Below are 20,185 nucleotides of genomic sequence, written 5' to 3' on the forward strand. Positions count from 1 at the left end.
AAATTCATTGTTGTCTTCACACACTAAAGACACAAAAATAACCAATATGATTATTTAATACCAGAACAGACACAGCCTTTTGGAACGCTAGCGCTGAGTTCTACAATTTCTTTTCAGTAAAAAAAGAAAGAAAACATAAAAATTATTTAGCAGCAGCAGTTGGCGTACGACAAGTTCAAAACAGAATAACATTGGACAGGTCCCGTGTTTGTGGATTATTTTACATAATGTTAATCAGAGTGTTACGGAAAATGGCCACAACAGTATTGATGTAAAACAATATTCGGTAAGTGGCAGCAGTCTCCCCACCTGATAAACCCACATTATTCAGAGGCAGCATAGACAGTAAACCTATCAAAAAGATCTGAATGCCCACAGTATTCTGACAGAATCCCCTGAAGGTCATATCCATAGCTACTGACTTGTGATTTAAAGAGAGAATCAAAGCCGCCCATGTATGTCCTTGAGAACAATCAATAGACTGTCTGGGAATAAAACACCAGAATCCTTACAGAAAAATCATCCAGTTTCAACCAGAAAGAGAATACACTCACTAGTCAAATGTCTACTTTACTGACATGTCAGTAAATCTGATCTAAGTAAATTAATTAGAAAGATCTTCGTTGAGATTTAAAATCTGTACTATGCAAGGAGACATGAGCTACTTTTAAGCAATCAAAAAAGAGAAAGTCCAGACTGTGGCTCTTCCCTGCAATTACAAGGCCATATGTTGCCTATGAACATATAACTTAAGGTTCCCCATATGATAATTTACAGTAAGGGTATACAGTCAATATGTGTTTTTTTTTCATTTTCATTTGAATTCCAGATTTAAACCTACATCTTCACTCCCTAATGGCACAAACATGGAATATTTACCTCAGAACGGCATAAGGGAAACATGCAGTTGATGAGTAGATAATATGGTATACGTGTAAAAGTTTCAAGCTTATGCCCTGAACATAGGAACAGCACAGTGCTTGGCAAGAATATCAACAAGGCTTTCCAGTCCAAGCTTTTATAGTAGCTTTGCATTCATTTTCCAACAAATATGAATATTCTTTGAAAAGATCTTTGTCAGTCTGTCTTAAGCCAATGCGATTATCTGCAATGCGTTTGTCTAATATCGAGAAATAAAAAGCATTCCATCCGGATATCTAATCAAGCCACAATTCAAAGAACCTGAGGGCCATTCAAAACCAAAAGCTAACAAAGAATAAAGTCCTCCGTTTTTCCAACCCCTTGTGCAAATCAAAGACTTAACGGAGGTGTACCTTCTAATGGCAATCTATTGCACCTTAACCTCTGATAAATACACTGCATAAGACTAAAAGTCCTCTTTGCTAGGGAAAGCCATGAATTGTGTACATTTTATTTGGTTAGACTTGCTCTAAGCAACAAATCTAGATGTATGCTAATATAACTGATGTAGTGTTTCTCATCTCCAATCTCGTAAAGTGTTTTTCTAACATCCACATTTGACAAAGCAATATGAGAGGTTATTCTCTGAGCTATTACTTCCAGTTAAGAGTAGATAGTTTTGTTTAATGTGAATATATTTAGGTGTGAAAGCTTCATCCAGTTTTAGAAACTCCAGTGTTGAGACTGTAAAAATGAGGTACAACTTATTTCATCTCCAATGAAGGAGCGAAACGGGAGCATCCCAAAGAAGAAGGACTGCCAGAATAAAGATTTCCCTTTTACACAGTCTGCTCTAAATGTCCAGCATCTGTGTTGCAGTGTTTGTGGTCTGGAAGGCTGCACCGCTCTAAAAGCCTCGTCATGCACATTCACTGCAAAGACAAGTGAAGAACGGAGTACACATGAGTAGCAGTACACAATGGCTTAGTTATCCTGGAATACTCATATGTTTCATTTATTGAGAACCGTACGAATATATACTAGGTTAACAAGCTTACAGGATAAAAATGTTTACCAGATCATGACACCACACAGCGGCAGTTCATACAGCCTTGGCCATTATCATCAGGCGGGTTCAGTTTCCTCAGCTTATGCTGCCTGATTTCACGGACAAGAGTATAAAAGGCATCTTCCACTCCCTGAATAGAAACACACACACACACACACACACACACACACACACACACACTAATTAGAGCTTTTCTTCTTACATTCTGGCTGTTGGTTATAGTTTATCCTGAGCTATACATGCCACCACACTCGTATAATTAAATGGTCCAAAATGTTATTATTAATTTTTTTTTGTGATGCAATATAAGAACCAGTTCTTAAAAGGGACATCGGATGCCTGTTTTCCACAAGTTGGTATGATTCTTTAGGGTCTTCATGAAATGTCTGTAACATACTTTGATGAAAATTCCTCAATGGTCTTGTAAAACAACACCCTTTTTACCTTGGCAAAAACAGCTCTGTTGACAGCAAGTCGTTTCGGAGCATGTCTCTTTATATGATAATGAGCTACTGCTCACCCCCGCCCCTCTCTTCTGTGGAATGGCCTTGGGCTCCATATATGGCTTGGAGGTGGTCTTATTCAAATAGCTAGCTATCTATATAGAAACCGGCTACAAACTGGAACAGCTTGCTGGATGACAATGCTTGAGACTCAGACAGCCCCTAACAAACTGGCTGTGTTTTTTTCAGCTTTTCTAACCTAACTAAATGCAAAAAAAAAAAAAATCTAAAAGAGTGAAAATTTTATCCGATGTTCTGTTTATAAAAAAATCATTTGCTCTTAGCATGAAAAACATTTGAATATTCTAAAGAACCTTGGAAAGATTGCACAGATTTTAGAAAAGGTTCTTCATGAAACCACAGATGCCAAAGAACCAAAAATACATAAAGAGTGCAATGCACAAAATGAAACGAGGGCAGCTTGATACTTGACAGAATTTTATAATAAAATCTTATAAGAAAATGTTTCTAACCTGTCTCGTCTTGGCTGAGGTTTCAATGTAGGGTATACCGTAGCTACGGGCGAGTTCCTGGGCTTGTCTTGTGTCCACGGTGCGCGCTGGTAAGTCACATTTATTACCCACAAGCACCATAGGCACATCATCAGAGTCTTTAACCCTCTTAATCTGTTCCCTTTTAAAAGCAACGAAAACAAAGACACACACACATGTAAAATATATATATATATATATAAATGTATTGTTGTACTTATACAGTTTTCATTCATTTAACCTGTACTGATGAATGTCCTCAAAAGACTTGATATTGTTGATGGCAAAGACACAGAGAAAGCCCTCTCCGGTCCTCATGTACTGGTCTCTCATTGCACTGTACTCTTCCTGACCTGCAGTATCCAGGATATCCAACAGACACGTCTCTCCATCAATCACCACTTGTTTCCTATACGAGTCCTGTGAGGAAAAACAATGCAGAAATATTCAATGTCTGTGAATTCTCTTACTGCTAAATTGATATTGCAGCATAGAATTAAATGAATCCTGTTACTGATAAAAGAAAGTGGGAACTGCAGCCTGTTTGGCCGAAACAGTGCAAATGTTTTCCATTCAGATGATATTTAGATGTTTCATGTTCATATAATATATTTGAAATTAGGGAACTTTATTCTGAACTGAGGTCTATTGAATTAAAAATCAATCAATCAATATAATAAATAAACAAATAGTTATTAAATAAATGATTAAATATGAGACAAAGGTAAATGACAAAAAATAGCTGATATTTGGTTTACCTCAATGGTTGGGTCGTATTCATCCACAAAGTGGTTCTGGATGAGCTGGATGGTCAGAGCACTCTTGCCCACACCACCTGCACCAACCACCACTAACTTATATTCCGTCATTATTAACTGCTACCGTGTCGGAAGCTAAGGGAAAACAAGGAACAAGGACATTTGAGAAAAGGATGAATTTGGGGAAATTCTGAATTAAATCATAACAGGCCTTACACTTGAAACAGACTGTTGGACAAAGTGAAATCAGTAAAAAAGTGAAGCCAGTCAACATCAAGAGTTTCCTGGAGTGAAGCACTCATCCTGCCGACAGTATTTAATACAGATGAAATTACCCTTGTGTCGTGTGAGACAGGACAAAAAGAAAAGCTATTTTAGGCTGCCAGGGGAAACTTACAAAGGACTTTTCCTGACAGTTATCTATTTGTGTTATTAGTTTCAAATGCTTGGTGCAGTGTGATTTCATTCCTACCAAACTTATTAGACCACCTACATAATAAAATATCGATCCTCAGGAGAAGAGGAACTTCAAAGAATCTACATATAATAGATGACCATCTATGGATATTTCCTAAAACATATGGAGCAGATAACATACCTATAATATTTAAATAACCAAAAAATTGAGTACAAAAAAAAAGGTTATTAAATAGGTTATTATTTGCTATGGAGATCAAAAGGAATAATGGGTCATCTGAATCATTGTGAACTATTTAAACAATAGTCAAGCCATCAGGTTCAGCTGAGCTGTATGGACACAGCATCAAGTACTGCAGTTGAAAATCTTCCACCAAGAGCTCTGCAAGAGCTCTTCCACCTATCATGTAGCCTTACTTGTGAAATTATTATTTTTATAATTTTTTTAGTTTTTACAACTTTTATAATCACTTTTATGCATCAGGTCATGCTTTAAATTTGGATTAACTAAAATCTATAATTTTAAGTGTTTTTTTGCCCATAAAATTAGTGATCATACTGTACCAGGGATGTCACCCTTTGAAGACTTTCACAAAGCACACACACCCATACTAATATATATATATATATATATATATATATTCTATAAAAAATAGAAAAAATATGAATATAGAAAAAATATTAATTATATTTATTTTTTCCCATTAATGCTGGAATACAATGACATCACCTTTATTGATTTGTCAGAAAATGTAAACAACGTGGTCATCTGGATGATATGATCTCTGCTAGCCTTACAATAAACATAATGACAACCAATCTATGTGATAATAAGTTTCAAAAATGTCCCTAAACAAAACCCATTAGAGAACAAAAACTAGACTTAGTCAAACGTCTCTGGTTCTGTCGGTTTAAATGCACTTACATCTCCTGAATCGACCATTATCCAAGCAGAACCCCGCTGTATATGAGTATTTGATAACTGCACAGCTCGCTATAATGTAACAAAATAGAGATGAATTGAAGTCAGACGCGCTCACTGGTTTGACGCATTTGTTTCGTTTTTCGTGTTTACTACTGTAGTAGTAGTTCTCCAGTTTCTAGGTGTTGGTGAAATGGTTTATGTCCTGACGCCAACAAAATGTTCCGTCCAGCGTCTGCAAGGAAGGCACATTTTGTTGCTGCTGTTATTCCTGCGAGACACACAGCATAGAAAGACAGCGGCTGGACTACTTACTGAACACACGTACGGCGCTGTTCGCTCGTCTCGACGACAGACACGCAGCACAACTCAATAATATGTCGACATCCTTCCCGCTGCTCCTCTCACACAGCGCGCGTGTATGGTTCTTCTCGCGCGGTACAGATTCACTCACGCAGATGCGAGCAACACAAACACTGGACAACGAGCAGCCGGTGTGGGTCGACTGATAGGCAAGCAGAAAGAGAGAGTTTGTGTGTGTGTGTAGGGGGAAGAAAGAAGAGTGCGCTTACAGCCACCGCACACGCCCAAACCCCGAGTGTCTCAGTACACACACACACACACACACACACACACACACACACACACACACACACTTTCTCAACCTTACTTACAGGTGTGCTGTCTTATGTTGCAAAACACAAAACAACATCTGCTTCCCTCTTTCTTAAACAAACAAACAAAAACACTGGCATTCAGAGGGAAATTTCAGATAAAACATTCAGTGACTCAACTTTTTAAAAAAAATATAGGTTATAAATTTTGTAAATCCTTTGATTTATTGCACAACATTGCCTATATATATATATATATATATATATATATTATTGAATAGTTAATCACTGAAATTAGGTAAATTTCCCACGATAAAGCAGTCGAATAATGACCCCCCCCCCCAATTTAGTGTAATTATTTTTCTGTTTTTCATTTCTGTTTTTAAGTGTCTTATATAGCCTACATTGCTTTCACACATTTCAAGAAAATACAGAGTGCTAAGCATGTGCGTGATGGGCTATAAATGTGTCGGCACTGTCTTTCTCAGATATGGATAGTGATTTCTTCTATTTTCATAATGTACTTAATTAAAATAAATATTTCTCATGGCTGATGCCCTGAGTGATTTATTATTTCAAAATACTCTAAGTGAATAGTTTAATTTTCAAAATAGAGGTCCACTGAGGTAATTCTCCAAATGGTCCACAAGGTGGCTCTCTTTCATCTCCGTAGCCTTCAGGCTCACACTTCCAGGCGCAATATAAGCTCAAATATATTACAGACATCTATTATAGTTATGGGACTGCAGTCATCATAAAAACAGAGTCAAAAAGGTGTAAAGAAGAATCATACAGCTGTCATTCCCACGCTAACTACTATCCTTGCGCTTCTTGTCTCCTCCTGCTGAACGGCAGCCAGAGAGTCACATGGCCTTTTGTATGACGACCAGTGCGTTTCATTGGCTGATTTGCTTGAAAAAGCATCCGTCGTCAAGACAACCAAGAGCCGCAGTCCCACTTCACTTGTCTGATGAGGCCTTGACAAAGTCACACAGATCCTGTTTTACCTTCCTCTTCTTGTTTCGCTCTCTCCTCTCCTGTGCATCTCAAGAGTTTATCAGAGGTAAGTCAATAGATGTACCATGTAGTGTGTTGTTAAAAACATTGATATATATTTTCTTGCAATGAATTGTTCTTGTTGTGAAAGCTGCAGACAGGATCACACATGATGAGGGGCCCTGAAATACAATGCATGACATTTTATAATTATTTTACATGTTGCATCAGGTAAGTTAAAATTTATTTCTTTGCTTGTGGTTGATCAGCTAACAAAGTATGCGATCAAACAATATAAATGGAAGAGTTTACTTGAATAATGGTGAGCGAGTTGCTACAATTCTTTATCTCTTAAGAGATTTGGTTTGTTAAATGCATTGTGCTTGGAGCAATTCATCTCCTTGTTTGTTTCATCCCGGTGTTCATCACTTTCAGGTTTATGCGTACCATGTCTAACAAGTGCAAGATGTTCCATTATAGATAACGGTGGCTGTAGCCGCAGGAGTGATGTGAGCCTGTTCCCTTCTCTGTCATGTAAATTAAGATGGAGTCATCAACGTGGCCATGTTGATAGTGAAAGCCTACAATAAAGGCAAATGTATCTCTTCAGTCCTTCTCTATCACCTATGCAAGAAGTTGGTATAATATCTTTAAAATATGAAAAGCACCAGAAAGTTTTCTTGTGTAGCATATGCAGAAAAGACATTGTATGTAAATGATTTCTGTAAGCTATGTTGCATTAAATATTATACATATATTGGCAAAAGTGCTCATGCAGTTCTGAGATAGAATTGGTTGAAGCTTAACTAAATGCTATAAGGTGCTTTTTTTGTTTAGGGAGTTATTTAAATCGAGGGTTGCTGGTCTTTCATGTGTTCTTGTAATAGTTTGATAGGTCAAGCATGCATGTAAAACACTTCTAGCATAAATGTAGTGTTACTATTATCCATACTTGAATTAGTCATTTAGAGTTTTACGTCTTCTTTTTTTTAGCATCAATCGTGCTACAGAGAAGAATGGAATTGTTTGACTTGTTGAGGGAAGGCTTTCACATTTCTAAATGATCAGACATTAAACTGATCATAACAGTAGACCCTAAACATTTGAACGGTAGTGTAAGTTTCTCACCTAGACGAAATTAAAAGCAAAAAGACTCAAATTAAGGAGTCCCGATTATCATTTCAGATTATCATCGGGGTTTAGGGTTGGGCTCTTTTGACCTGGGCCAGTAGGCAATTGCCTAGCAACCAGCCAAAACACCTTATCAACCTCATTGTAAACATGTTACAAGACACACAACACCCTGAAAATACAGCAGCAATCTTTACATGGGAAAGGACCACCAATGTTTTGTTTTCCAGAATACGTGAACATCTATTTTTTTGTTGTTTTATTCTGACATTTGAACTGTTGCAGGTAGCAGAATAATGTTCTCAGTTTTCAGTGAAAAGTGGGAGAATATTCAGCTTAAGATACAATCCAGAACACTAGCAAGCACTCATAACGTTCACATGCTAGCAACTGCTCAAAAACACTCACACAGCATATCTACCTCATACACCTTGGGATAACTGGCCACAACACCCTGTTATTGTCACACCATACACATTTTCTTACAGACAGGTATCATTTGGAAAGCCATTAAAAGGAACTTATTCAGTTTATAGAGGAAGTCAAAGTATGCCACATAAATACAATGACAGGCCATGGAATTCAAAATAAATAAATAAAGCACTCACTATGTCTAACTCTGCCAGTTTTACAAGCTGCTCTAAGATCTTTGACAAAATAATGACAGAGAGCGAGAGCAGGACAGAGATAGAGAGAGAGATAAGTGTTACCTGTGGAAGGGGAGGAGCATGGGAGGGCTGTGGTATGTGTTAGCATTGTGGAGAGCGGAAAGAGAGAGTCACTTTCAACAGACGAAAAGAGTAGTGCGCCATTAATCCTGCTCCTGTAGATACCGAAAAAACAACACCTGTTGGACACCAACCTCTGTGTTACAGGTTACCTCTTTGATTTTACATTAGACGCGTTTATGAGTGTACTTTTTGAAATATATTCAACATGGTAACCAGGAAGGAGGACACACAGAAGCAGGCTTTCAACTCTAAGGTAAATACAGCTTTCCGTATGACCAGCAGGTTTGTCTAATGAGGCTATACGGACTTGACAGTAAAATGTGCCAAATTCTAGCCAGGTGTTTCCATTCTGTCTGGAAAGGAAAGCAGCTTAAACAAGGGGAAGCAGTTGATATTTAGTTCGGACTATGCCCTTGATTTTAATCAGTAGCAAGTAAATAGTTAGAAATAAAATATCAGTAATTAGTAGAAAATAGTTTACTGAAACCTGGAGCATAGAATACTGCAGGTAAAGTTTTTTTTCAATATGGAAAACGTCTGTTAAAATAAAATAAATAAATAATTGAGGTTACAGGTTTTGTAAAACCTGCTTTTATTCATGAAAAATGCCTGAAGGGAATTAGTCATAATGGTTTAGTCATCTTAATTCTAGTGTGTATTATCAATGCATTTATTTTTCTTGACGTTTGGACTGTGTGGATTGTCCGATATCTCTCAGTAAACTGCAGCCGTCAGATTCTTTGACTCATCCCGTCACTTGTGTAAATGAACACCTGCGTAAAAATGCCTGAGTAGATTATTACTGTTTTTCAATCCATTTGGGAATTGGGCTGTATTTTTATTTTATTTTTATTTTTTTTGACAAGTTTTTCTGACCATACTAATGAACTGTTCCTTGGAAATATAAAACTAAAATATGAGAGTCTGGAAAATTAAAATGAAACAAAATGTATCTTTTTTCGAACGTTTTGAATATTTGATGTTTGATTTAATTAAATAAATAAATAGAATAGAATAGAATAGAATAGAATAGAATAGAATAGAATAGAATAGAAAATAAATCATTTGTAAAGTCTGGAATCAGGCATCCAGATTAAAAACAATCTGACACAATTTCTCTTTTTTTGATACTTTGTTGGCAGGTCATGTAAATCTTTGCAATATACTCATGTGCCCAACATAAACAGGGCCACAGCTAGTTTACCTTGATGTTATTTACACAGCCCTACTACTTCTAGTCCACAATCTTTCATCTAAATCATTTAAGGAAATATCTGATTTAGGACATTCCATTTAAATTCTTCTGCATTTCATTCACCTGACAATGTGATGTCACTTTATTTGGGTATGCAAAACGAACTACAGTCACATCTACTGCTGTTCACAAGCTATGTCAGAGAGGGCAAACGCCTGATTTCACATAACCGACCACCTGCAGGTTAGAAAGGTGAATTTTAATCGATGCAGTTTAAATTATGGATCTTGAAATGATGGTGATGAAATCAATGTGTGAAAAAAAAGGAAAAGAAAAAGAAAGAGCAGTCTGTTTGTTTTATGTTCCTGCAGCTCAAGGCTACGAATCATGTCGTAAATTTAGTGGAGTGGTTGTCTCGCTCTGAGGATATGTTGAAAGAGAGGACCACTCCCTACATTCACTGAGTTTGTGGTTATTCTTTGTGGAAATTCCAATATATCAGAGATTCCCATCAGGAACATGCATAATGCAAATGGGTGCTTAGAGAGATTTCGATTTTTGCTATGTTAAACCTAATGTTATGTTAAAACGTAATCACAGTATCTCATCTAATTTTTTTATAATGCATTCAATTCCTATGGTTTGGTGCAGTGAAGAGGTACTTGAGCATTACTGATGACACTGTCTGGTACAGAAAACAACAATTTGAGGAAACTTTGAAGTAGATGAGCAGAAATAGTGAAAAAGTGATAACATTTATCACTAGTGTCATCTAGTATCATCTAGTGTTGTTTTAGTATCAATGAGATACTATTATAGTATTTTGTTATTATTTTGACTTAGATTTTTCCACTTTAATGTTACATTTAAAGTTGTATTGATTTTGACATTTCTATTAATGTTTTATTGTTTTTAAATGAAGTTTTAGTAATCAAGTTCAACTAGATGAAAATGAAAGTGAGAAGTTAACATTTATTTCATTCCAAGTCACGAAAATGTTTTGTGTGTGTGTGTTTTTTATGGTTTAAGATTTAAATACCTATTATAACCCTGTAACAGACTTTTGCTTAAACTTACTACATTTTCATTTATTCAATAGGGGAGTTCTTTTTTACACTTTTGTGTCCCTTTTTCATAAAATTTGATTGGAATTCTTTAGCCGGAAAAGCAAGGTTGATGCACCTGTAATGCTGCATACCAAAGCTATCGGACTTTCTTTGGCGATACTATTTACCTGTAGTCGGCAATGAACTCTCAGGACAGGGAGAGAGTACACTCCTCCTTTTGCACACAATGGGGAAGGTTTAGATATGCTGTTCTACGTAAGCAGCCCAGTTTCGCCCCTTTAACACAAGAAACATAATGCCTGTGAGACAAGTCCCTGAGCCTGGTTCAACAAATGGAATTCAGCCAGTTTAAACATTTTTCTTGGTTCTCATGGTTCACTGAGTGAGAATGCCATCAACATATGCTCTCTTATTTAGTGTAGGTGAACTCTCAGATGACGTTTCAGGTCAAAAATAGGTACTCTATTGGTCCTTCAGCTCTCAAACATGTAGAGGTCTTATGACCCCAATGGATCATCTGTCATCATCAGACGGAAGAAAGAGCACGAAACCTGTATTTCTAGTTTGCCATATCTTTCTAGTAGCATGTGCCATACTCCTGTAAGCCCATGTTGACAGGAAAACACAAGAAATTTGATGTTTTTTCCCACCATATTTGCATTTCACACCTTCAGAAACATCATATTCAAACGAATGACAATTAAAAACTTACCTTTAGAAGAAACATTGTGAAATTGATGTTTAGAATATGATTTAAAGAGTAATACAGGATGCCGGGTTAATTTATAGTTTTTTATTTCATTACATAATGCGTTACTCTAGTAAGTTGAGTCAGTAAGAACCAATGAATCTTTGATGTTCTTGCTCATGGGGCTGGTTTAAGGTCAATGGTTTTAAACTTCAGGAATGAAATGTTTCAAACTAAGCTGATTTCATGGGTCTCCACACTTCACGGCAGATTTGTGTTTAGAAGACAATGAGAGAACAGAGACTAAACTATTTACTGCAGGTCTGCTGATGGAGGTGGATGGTGTATGATTACAGTCACATCATCAGTTCTGCTACAGACAGCTAGGAAGTTCACAAAGTTTGCTGAGTAATATTTAGAACAGCTGACTAAAATAGGATTTGTGGGTAACATTGCTTCGAGAGACTTGCATGTTTTTCTCTGCGACATAAATTGCACACAATCATATCCCAAATGTGAAAGTTGAAGCTACAATAAGGACCACATTTACCACAAGGATGCAAGTTTACATGCTTGATGAATCAGGCAACCATTGTCTGTGTGTAGCAGTAATAAAAATGTAACTATACAGGCTACTGTTGCATTAATTCATTGTGTTTACTGACCATACAGCTTTTAAAGTGTATTATTTGTGGTGCGCCTTTCTTTTGTGCATGAGCGGCACATTTTAAAAAACGTGTTTCGAGACATTACCTTCTTTTCTGTTCATCAGTGCTGCAGTTGTACACAACGTGATCTTATGAGAAAATGTAACTATATTATGAGATGGCAATTTCGTATGAATTTGTACGGAAATGTACAAGTTTTAGAAGGAAAGTAAAATTTGTACTCACTTCCCAAAATCGATGAGACAGATGAGATGAGAGTGAGCTGGATGCATGCATAGCTATTGTTATGCAGTGTGCCTTTTTTTTTAAAGCAAAAATAGATTAAACTAAAATGCACTTCTCTGTATGTGGGTGGATAACGAAAATGGAGTAATTTCTGATTACTGTCACAGTTTACTAATATTTTAGAGCTGATGTGTGAAAGCTATCTTAAATAGTTTTTAGGTTAAATCTGCCAAGGTCATTGTGCTGAAATAAGTCAATGATTACATTTAACAGAGGTGTGGCTTAATCAAGCCAAAGACATGATATCTTTGTTATAGTATAGAATTATGAAAAGCAAGCCATGAAACCTGAGCCATGTTCTGTGGAGACACCAAAAGACAGACAACATATTTGTCTTTACTTTTCCCCATATCTCTTATGGTTATTGCCATTTGTCAAATTAAGTGATCTAGTTTGACAGGCAGAAGTGTTGTGACTGTGAGTACAGTACACACATTCTTTGAGCATGTGAGCAAAGTTTCAAGGTTTACAGCAATGTGAAGGTTGGTTAATGATTGCCTCAGGACAGGAGTCAAACATTATGTGCAGGTTGAGGACATGAGACACTCTCTAACTCACATCATAGAGCATATTTAAAAAGGACAGACAGTTTTTTAAAGAGATTCGGTGTCTTAACCTGTTAATTTGCCAGACGAAGCTTGAACATAAGTGCTTTCTTAAAATGTACATATCAAAATGATAACTTGCAAAATAGTGCTGATTGCTGTTCTCAGAACATGCAGGCTTGCATGGCCAAAGTTTTCTGAAAAATATGCCTGGTTCATTTACAGTTTGGCTGAAGTTTAGGACTAAGTAAAATCCTCATGTTCCTCATTTTGTCATGCATGCATACTTCCAGAGAAATGTGGTGTCAGGTTAAAAGTGATCATACTCTTTTGAAGCAACTTCTTTCCGTTTCATGACGTGTATATTCATCACAACACATCGCTTAGATGTAGTCTAAAAAAACATTATCTAACAATGTTTTTAATTCATCGGTTTAATCCGTGGCACACTTTGTCATTATCTGACTTGTAAAGTAGCACTCCAAAACATTCGGAGTCTGTTATTGCACTCACTATGTATCTCTTTATAGTTTTGGTGAGTTTATTTTGATCTATTACATTTAAGTAAAATTAAAATTGTAACATCTAAAGGAACAGAATTTGGAATGTTAGCAGTTTAAAGTGCACAGGGCCGCTTTTTTTTTTTTTTTTTTTTTTTTTTTTTTTTAAGGCCCAAAAAATGAAAATTCTGTCATTGCGTACTTATCCTTCATCATCAAAACACAGAAGCTATTTTTAGTCAAACTTGATAGATTTCTGTCCCTACTTGGAAAGTTCATGTAACCAAAACTTTGTTGATTCAAAATAGAAGCCATGTAATACATGAAACAATGATGTTTGTTCATGTGCATCAAGCAAGAATGTTTCTACCTACATTAAATGTTCATCATATAAAGCGATTGTGTACCTTCATAAGACTTGGATTAAAACCTTTCTAATTTCAGATATTTTACATCCATGCCAGTTTCTCTCCGTACATTTTGCAAGCCTTTTTAAAAAACTCTCCTTCGATCATAGCGGGGCATCATTGTTCAGCATTTTAATTGTTGTATCTGTTTAGCAGAGAACTGTCATGTAGAGCCGCTCCTTACTGACTTTCTTACAGTCATGGAGCTGAAGGTGTGGGTGGAAGGCGTTCCACGTGTCGTCTGTGGCCTATCAGAAGAGACATCTTGCCAGGATGTAGTCATTGCCCTTGCCCAGGCTATAGGTAAGTTATTGAGTCTCTAGCTTTCTCCACTCTGCTCTTTGAACAGCTAGTGCCTTTGTATTTTAATGTTCACTCTTAATGTGCTCTCCAGGGCAAACTGGTCGTTATGTTCTTATCCAGAAACTGCGGGATAAGGAACGGCAGCTTTTGGCCAATGAACGCCCACTGGAGTCCCTGGCTAAACTGGGCCAATTAGGCAATGAAGTACAATTCATCCTACGGCGCACCGGCCCCTCAAGCAGTGAAGGCTCAGACCAAGGTCGAGCCCCGCAATTACCCAGACCTCCAGATCCAGAGCCCCTCAGACACAAAGAGCCAAAAAAAGCTCTTACTTTCAATCTGGGGCCCTCCACATCACCACAAACTCGTGTAAAACAGGTTGAAAAACCACCCAGAGACTCCCAAGCACGAGGGGGGTCCCCTTCTCTCCCCTCGTCTCTTACCCAAGCCGGTCCATCCAAAGAAACACTTTATCAGCAGATTCTACGACAACAAGGGCAGCTACAGTCTCTGCAGGGACAGCTGGAGGCTCTAAAGAGGGAGCTGGGCGTTTGGGATCGGGCTCCTCCTCCAACCCTTTCCCCTGACGTCCTGGAGGAGATGGACCACCTACAGCAGCTTCTGAGGCAGAACGAGGCAGAGTTGGCCAGTGTGCTGCACTGGGAAAAGGAATTTCAGTCTGAAGTTCAAAGAGAAAAGGACATACTACGGCAAAAAAATGAACTCCATTTAGCTCTAGACAAACACAGTCGAAGGTTGCAGGACACAGCCAACCAATCAGAGCAGCTAGAGCGAGATATTAAGCTGCTTTGTGAAACCAAGAGAAACGGTGTGCTTCAAACCAGACCCAGTGTTGAAGAATCTATAGTTATAGCGAAAGAACAACTGGACAACCATCAGCGTCAGGGGGCTGAACTACAGGCAACAAATGAAGAAATAGAAAAGGGGTTATGGCTGGCAGAAGAACAACTACAGGTCTGCATTTTTGTTTTTATTATTCACAATGTTATGTCCTTGTCATATCATTATTGTTTCACTAGAGGTTAATCTTCTAATACTCATTTATTTATTTTCATGCGTAAAACATTTAAAAGTGCAAAATCAAATCAATGTATCCTCTCATATTATGAGACAATATTGCAGTCAATATGGGTTCACTAGGTGGACAAGTGCTAGAGTCTCAAGGTACTAAAGGACAAATAAGTTCTAATATGCCTGCTTACCTAGTATATAGTAAATAAAAAACAGCATGTCAAAAGAGTAGTATGTCCATATGAATAGCATTCGACGTAGGACGAAAATTAACCAGATGACCTACTACTTCTGACGAGATTCTTTACTATCCACTGAGAGGAATGACATGGTACAACTGACACCATACTGTAGGTCACATGACACACCCAACACGGCTGATGTAGTATGCCTAGATTTCATCCATACTATACAGATTCAAATTATATATCCACCTAGTTTTTCAACAAGGAAGTAAAGCCATTTTCTGAGATTGTGTAAGACTTTAGATTCATTAGCCACTATATAGAAGAACTGTATTATAAAATGTGCAATGTGTAGTAAACATACGTTTTTAATGGTCCCTAAGTAAATTCTCAATCAAATCTAGTATCTACTGAGTATGCGATTTTAGATGCAATGCTATTTATTCTGCTTTACTATTACATGGCTTGACTGGTGGTGTGATATTTTGTAACATTTGGCACTGTGGTGGCGACTTTTTTATATCAGCCCGCTCACCCATTTACTCAAACGAGGGCTACTTTCATGATTCACACTCAGACTACAGGCTCATACAGTCACAACTTGAGTCTCAGTTATCAACTATGGTGAAAATGACCTTATAGGACCTTGGTGCTACTATTACTGTAATACTGTTACCATGTTTGTCTTGTTGCTACATTGTAAAGGACATTTTTTATTAGCAAAAGCTTTGATTATATGCAGGTATGATTGTAACGTGATTTCAACTCAACATTAATGTCCACTTATTTCAGAGTCCTCATCACTGACTGTACAGTAAATAAAGCGTCTTTGTTCTAGTTGTTGACTCAAACCGATACATTAATTGCAGTCACACGAAAGCGTGTTGTGTGCTCACTATGACTAACTGAACCTAAGTGCACCATACACACTACGTCACTATTGCTTTATTTGTTGTCTCACTCCCATTAGCAAGGGCAGTACTATATTCATTTCATCCTGCAGGTTGTTGTCATTACCAACAATCCTGGTCACACCTTTAATGGTTTAAATAAAAATGCGTAAGTTTAAGGAAAACAAAACAAGACTCATCTAGTGGTGCAAAGGCAGCATATTTATGTTAAGGAAAATGTCTGTGACAACTAAGCAGGAACAACTGTACTGGCTTTATCTAACAATTATTTCTGTTAATTGTATGATAAATGACATTTAAGACATCGCTTGGACATTAGACCACATTGTGGAGATTTAATGTGTGGGTGTTTCATTACAAGAAAAGAGAACTGTGTGATAAAGCAATATTGCCATTTGAAAGTCACTGCTTCAGCTTTTTCCTCCAACTCGGCACTAAATCTCTCTTACTGTATGTTCCCCTGTAGGCTAAAAGCAAGGAACTGGATGATCTGAATAAGGAGCTACGCCAGTGTAACCTGCAACAATTCATCCTGCAAACAGGAGTCACTCCAGCACAATCCAATCAGCAAACAGAAGAGATCGATTTTGCTCTCCTCAAGCCTGATGGACAGAGCGATGAAGGTGTGTGAAGTTACAAACTGTTTTTACAAGTCACTGGTTAATAAGATCTTTTCAACTATACGTGGGGAGAACATGTTTTCGTGGATATCTTCCAAGTAGAAAAGAAACTTTCTGGTAGTTAACTGATGCTGGCAAATTTTAAAAGTAGTTTTTGTGTGTGTGTGTGTGTGTGTGTGTTTATGACAGATTCAAATTCCTCCATCTTGGAGTTCAACCCTCGTACCACTGCCAAGCAAATCTTAGGGAACCCGCGCAGCCTTCAGGACCCACTTGTCTCCAGTCTTCATCCAGAGGGTGTGTATGTGTGACACACAGCTTGCACTCCGCTGTCCTCTGCTGGCCAAAATCCTCTGCTTGTCCACCTCTACCTCTTCCTGCTTCCCAGAATGCACAGTATTTTACTGCACACCTCCTGTCCTCTCTGGTGGCTCTTTGTCTTGTCAATGAGCATTTTTTTCTGATCAGACAATTCAACTGTACTGCCAACAAGAAAGATTCCAGACATTTATACTGATTACTGTGCTATGTTTTGCTCCAGAAAACAAAAACACTTTGCTTACTTTGTTTTCTGTGGTTTCTTATAATAAGATAGCAAGCTTCTGTCTTGCTGCATGCTTATAGCGACTGTCAAGCTAGCACGAAACATTTTTCGCTTTCCCATTTTGCTGAAGCCTGCACTGCCTTGGGGTTCTTTCATGAAGGTTAATGTGAAACATGAGCTACCAGTGTATTTTGCTCCATTGTTCCTACCTGGAACAGGTGTTTTAATTAGAAATCAATTAAGTAGTTATTAATTTCTATGGAATATCTTTCTATGGAATTGCCTCCAGTGGATGCTGTGCAGATTGATCGTGTGGGTGTACAGAAGTGTTGCAATAGACTCGAGGTCAGGCTGTCTGACTTTGAATGGAGCATTTTGATGTTTGAGCGTTTATGCTGCTGTTTTTTTAAGTTAGAGCTTTTTTCTTTTTCTTTGTTTATATTTCTTCCATTCACCAGTCTTCCCTATATCTGTTATGTGAAACATTACCCCCGCCAATGTGTTGCAAAACCTTTTTCAATCATCCTCCATGAAGCCCATGAGCCTCATTCCATTTTGTGTGTGTCTTGCAGTCCTGTCATCAAGAGAGACATCATGGCGATAAAGTCTGGAGCACAACCTTGAGGAATTATTCACTGTTCACTTTATATCATTTTGTCTGAGTATGCTAATTATTTAGCATACTTTTGTACTTACTTTTCTTTTGTGTGATATTATGTGAAATGCATTTGTGAACAAGAATAAATCTATGTAAATACAGTGCTGTCTTTGTAATTAATAAACATTAAGATTTTTGAATGTATTTGAACGATTAACATATAGTTCTTTAACTAAAAACATACAAAAAATAAATAAAACTGCAAGTTTTTAGGCTTATTGATTTCCCACTGTAAAATTTGGAGAGTCGAAACACAGACATACTTATATATTCATATTCACTACTGATCAAAAAACGTAAAAAATAAATAAAATACTTTAACAGGTTATGCTTAATGATTTTTCAATTAAAACGTCATTACAATCATTTAGGTATTTATATTTTACAATAACATTAAAGTTTGTCTGGAAATCCTCTGTTTTGAAGATGAATTAACACCGTCATCCATCACATGAGAGTGATGATATGCTGTGTCATGGTAAATTTGGTTTTAACCCCAAATGGTAGTGGCATGGTGAATTAAATGATACCCTAAAAGTCAAACTAATCAAATCACAAAATATAATAAGATGTTCCTAACTGATATACAGTTGCAGCCTTGGTTTACATAGATTCTGCTATTCTTCTGAGATAGCGACAGTTTTTTTATCGCTTAATTATAAGCCGCACAGGTACTAAACTGTGTACTGCAGTCTGTCATGGGGACTACTGAATAGACATTTAGAAGTTTATTTTAAATGCGTAATAGCCTACTGAAAATAAAAATAAAGTCCTGTAAACAAAGTGTGTCCCATCAGTTCTTGAAAAGTTCTATACACACTTGTGGTCTTCGTGCTCACTTGAACATAGTTGGTCTAAATACAGGAAATATGTCATATAACCTGAATGGTCAAGTGCAAAGACCGAAAGTGTGGATATTTGGACAGGGCATTTATTTCGTTCACTCTGATAAAAGTGCACTCAAATGTCATAATCTTTTTAGGAGTGAATGAGTGAGAGATTTCGGACACAGCTATCTTGCGTTATGTTTATGGTGGTGTGGCAAACATGCCCATGCAGGGCCCACAGCAGTTTTGCCCACAGGGGCTTGCCCACACAAAAACCGCTTGGGGCCCCCTGTGGGTTAGCCCATGTGGGTCCCATAGCAGTTTGGTCATTTGGGGCCCTATGGGGATTAGCTGTGGGCACCCTCGGTTTTTTATTTTTTTATAATATATGTGTGTGTTAAGTGCATATTTATTATGTATATATAAATATACACACATGCATGTATTTAAGAAAAAAATTAATGTTTTATATTAAATATATTTATATATAAATAAATGTTTGTATTTATATACATAATAAATGTAAAAATATTATGTAAACAAAAACATTTAGTTTGGAAGCGATTAAAAATTATATACATTTTTGTTTACATAATATATGTATGTGTAGTGTGTATTTTAAATATGTATATATAAATGCACACACATACAGTATATATTTATATATTTTTTTACTGTAGGCCTATATATTTACATATGTATATATACGTTTTTATATTTACATTCTTTAATTTTATATATAAATATATTTAATATATAAACATAACATATTTTTCTTAAATATATACATGCATGTGTTTGCATTTATATCCATTTACATTTAGTTATTTAGCGGACGCTTTTATCCAAAGCGACGTACATATGAGGACAATGGAAGCAATCAAATCTAACAAAACAGCAATGATATAAATGCTATAACAATTCTATAGCTTAAACGCAGTATACGTAGCAAGTTTTTATTTTATTTATATATATATATATATATATATATATAATAAAAAGAAAACAGGTAGAATAGAGAAATTGAGATGGGAAGGTCATTCAACCAGGAGGGAACATTGAATTTAAAAGTCTGTAAAAGTGACTTTGTGCTTCTTTGGGATGAACAATCAAGTGACGTTCACGCAAGCTTCTATAGGCATATAAGTCTTAAGTAGCCTAATGAATTTAGGTAAAGGGGTGCAGAACCAGTGTTGGTTTTGTATGCAAACATCAATGCCTTGAATTTTATGTGAGCAGCAATTTGTAGCCAGTGCA

The 20,185-nt window shown here is 36.8% G+C and overlaps 2 protein-coding genes across 9 annotated transcripts; one reads left to right on the forward strand and one right to left on the reverse strand.

Moving 5' to 3' along the window:
• Window positions 1-42: 42 nt before the first annotated feature.
• On the reverse strand, window positions 43-5,563 carry LOC132108178 (GTPase HRas-like). Of its 4 annotated transcripts, XM_059514795.1 has the most exons (7): window positions 5,337-5,563; window positions 5,140-5,256; window positions 3,683-3,817; window positions 3,166-3,344; window positions 2,907-3,066; window positions 1,937-2,060; window positions 43-1,793 (listed from the first exon to the last, which is right to left on the reverse strand). In XM_059514795.1, the coding sequence occupies exons 3-6, from the start codon at window positions 3,791-3,793 to the stop codon at window positions 1,941-1,943; spliced, it is 570 nt and encodes a 189-aa protein (XP_059370778.1). In that variant the 5' UTR covers window positions 3,794-3,817; window positions 5,140-5,256; window positions 5,337-5,563; the 3' UTR covers window positions 43-1,793; window positions 1,937-1,940. The 4 variants fall into 4 exon arrangements, with proteins under 4 accessions (XP_059370778.1, XP_059370769.1, XP_059370794.1 ...); XM_059514786.1 differs by lacking the exon at window positions 5,140-5,256; XM_059514811.1 differs by lacking the exon at window positions 5,140-5,256 and having other exon boundaries at window positions 1,920-2,060.
• A 1,011-nt stretch (window positions 5,564-6,574) lies between these two features.
• Window positions 6,575-18,102, forward strand: LOC132108154 (ras association domain-containing protein 7-like). Of its 5 annotated transcripts, none has more exons than XM_059514765.1 (6): window positions 6,575-6,698; window positions 14,002-14,151; window positions 14,243-15,126; window positions 16,746-16,902; window positions 17,089-17,196; window positions 18,016-18,102. In XM_059514765.1, the coding sequence occupies exons 2-6, from the start codon at window positions 14,049-14,051 to the stop codon at window positions 18,045-18,047; spliced, it is 1,284 nt and encodes a 427-aa protein (XP_059370748.1). In that variant the 5' UTR covers window positions 6,575-6,698; window positions 14,002-14,048; the 3' UTR covers window positions 18,048-18,102. The 5 variants fall into 5 exon arrangements, with proteins under 5 accessions (XP_059370748.1, XP_059370740.1, XP_059370731.1 ...); XM_059514757.1 differs by having other exon boundaries at window positions 6,589-6,698; window positions 14,005-14,151; XM_059514748.1 differs by lacking the exon at window positions 6,575-6,698 and adding an exon at window positions 8,505-8,746.
• Window positions 18,103-20,185: the final 2,083 nt, after the last annotated feature.

This window comes from Carassius carassius, chromosome 2 (assembly GCF_963082965.1).
Source record: "Carassius carassius chromosome 2, fCarCar2.1, whole genome shotgun sequence".
Taxonomy (NCBI): domain Eukaryota; kingdom Metazoa; phylum Chordata; class Actinopteri; order Cypriniformes; family Cyprinidae; genus Carassius; species Carassius carassius.

Excerpts from the sequence above, each read along its gene's own strand:
- LOC132108178 (XM_059514786.1), bottom strand. The coding sequence starts at position 3,793 with ATGACGGAATATAAGTTAGTGGTGGTTGGTGCAGGTGGTGTGGGCAAG. Across the intron at positions 3,067-3,165 it reads GAGGACATTCATCAGTACAG|GGAACAGATTAAGAGGGTTA; the intron begins GTTAAATGAATG and ends TGCTTTTAAAAG. Across the intron at positions 2,061-2,906 it reads CCTCAGCCAAGACGAGACAG|GGAGTGGAAGATGCCTTTTA; the intron begins GTTAGAAACATT and ends GTTTCTATTCAG.
- LOC132108154 (XM_059514765.1), top strand. The coding sequence starts at position 14,049 with ATGGAGCTGAAGGTGTGGGTGGAAGGCGTTCCACGTGTCGTCTGTGGC. Across the intron at positions 15,127-16,745 it reads TGGCAGAAGAACAACTACAG|GCTAAAAGCAAGGAACTGGA; the intron begins GTCTGCATTTTT and ends GTTCCCCTGTAG. Across the intron at positions 17,197-18,015 it reads CTCCAGTCTTCATCCAGAGG|TCCTGTCATCAAGAGAGACA; the intron begins GTGTGTATGTGT and ends TGTGTCTTGCAG.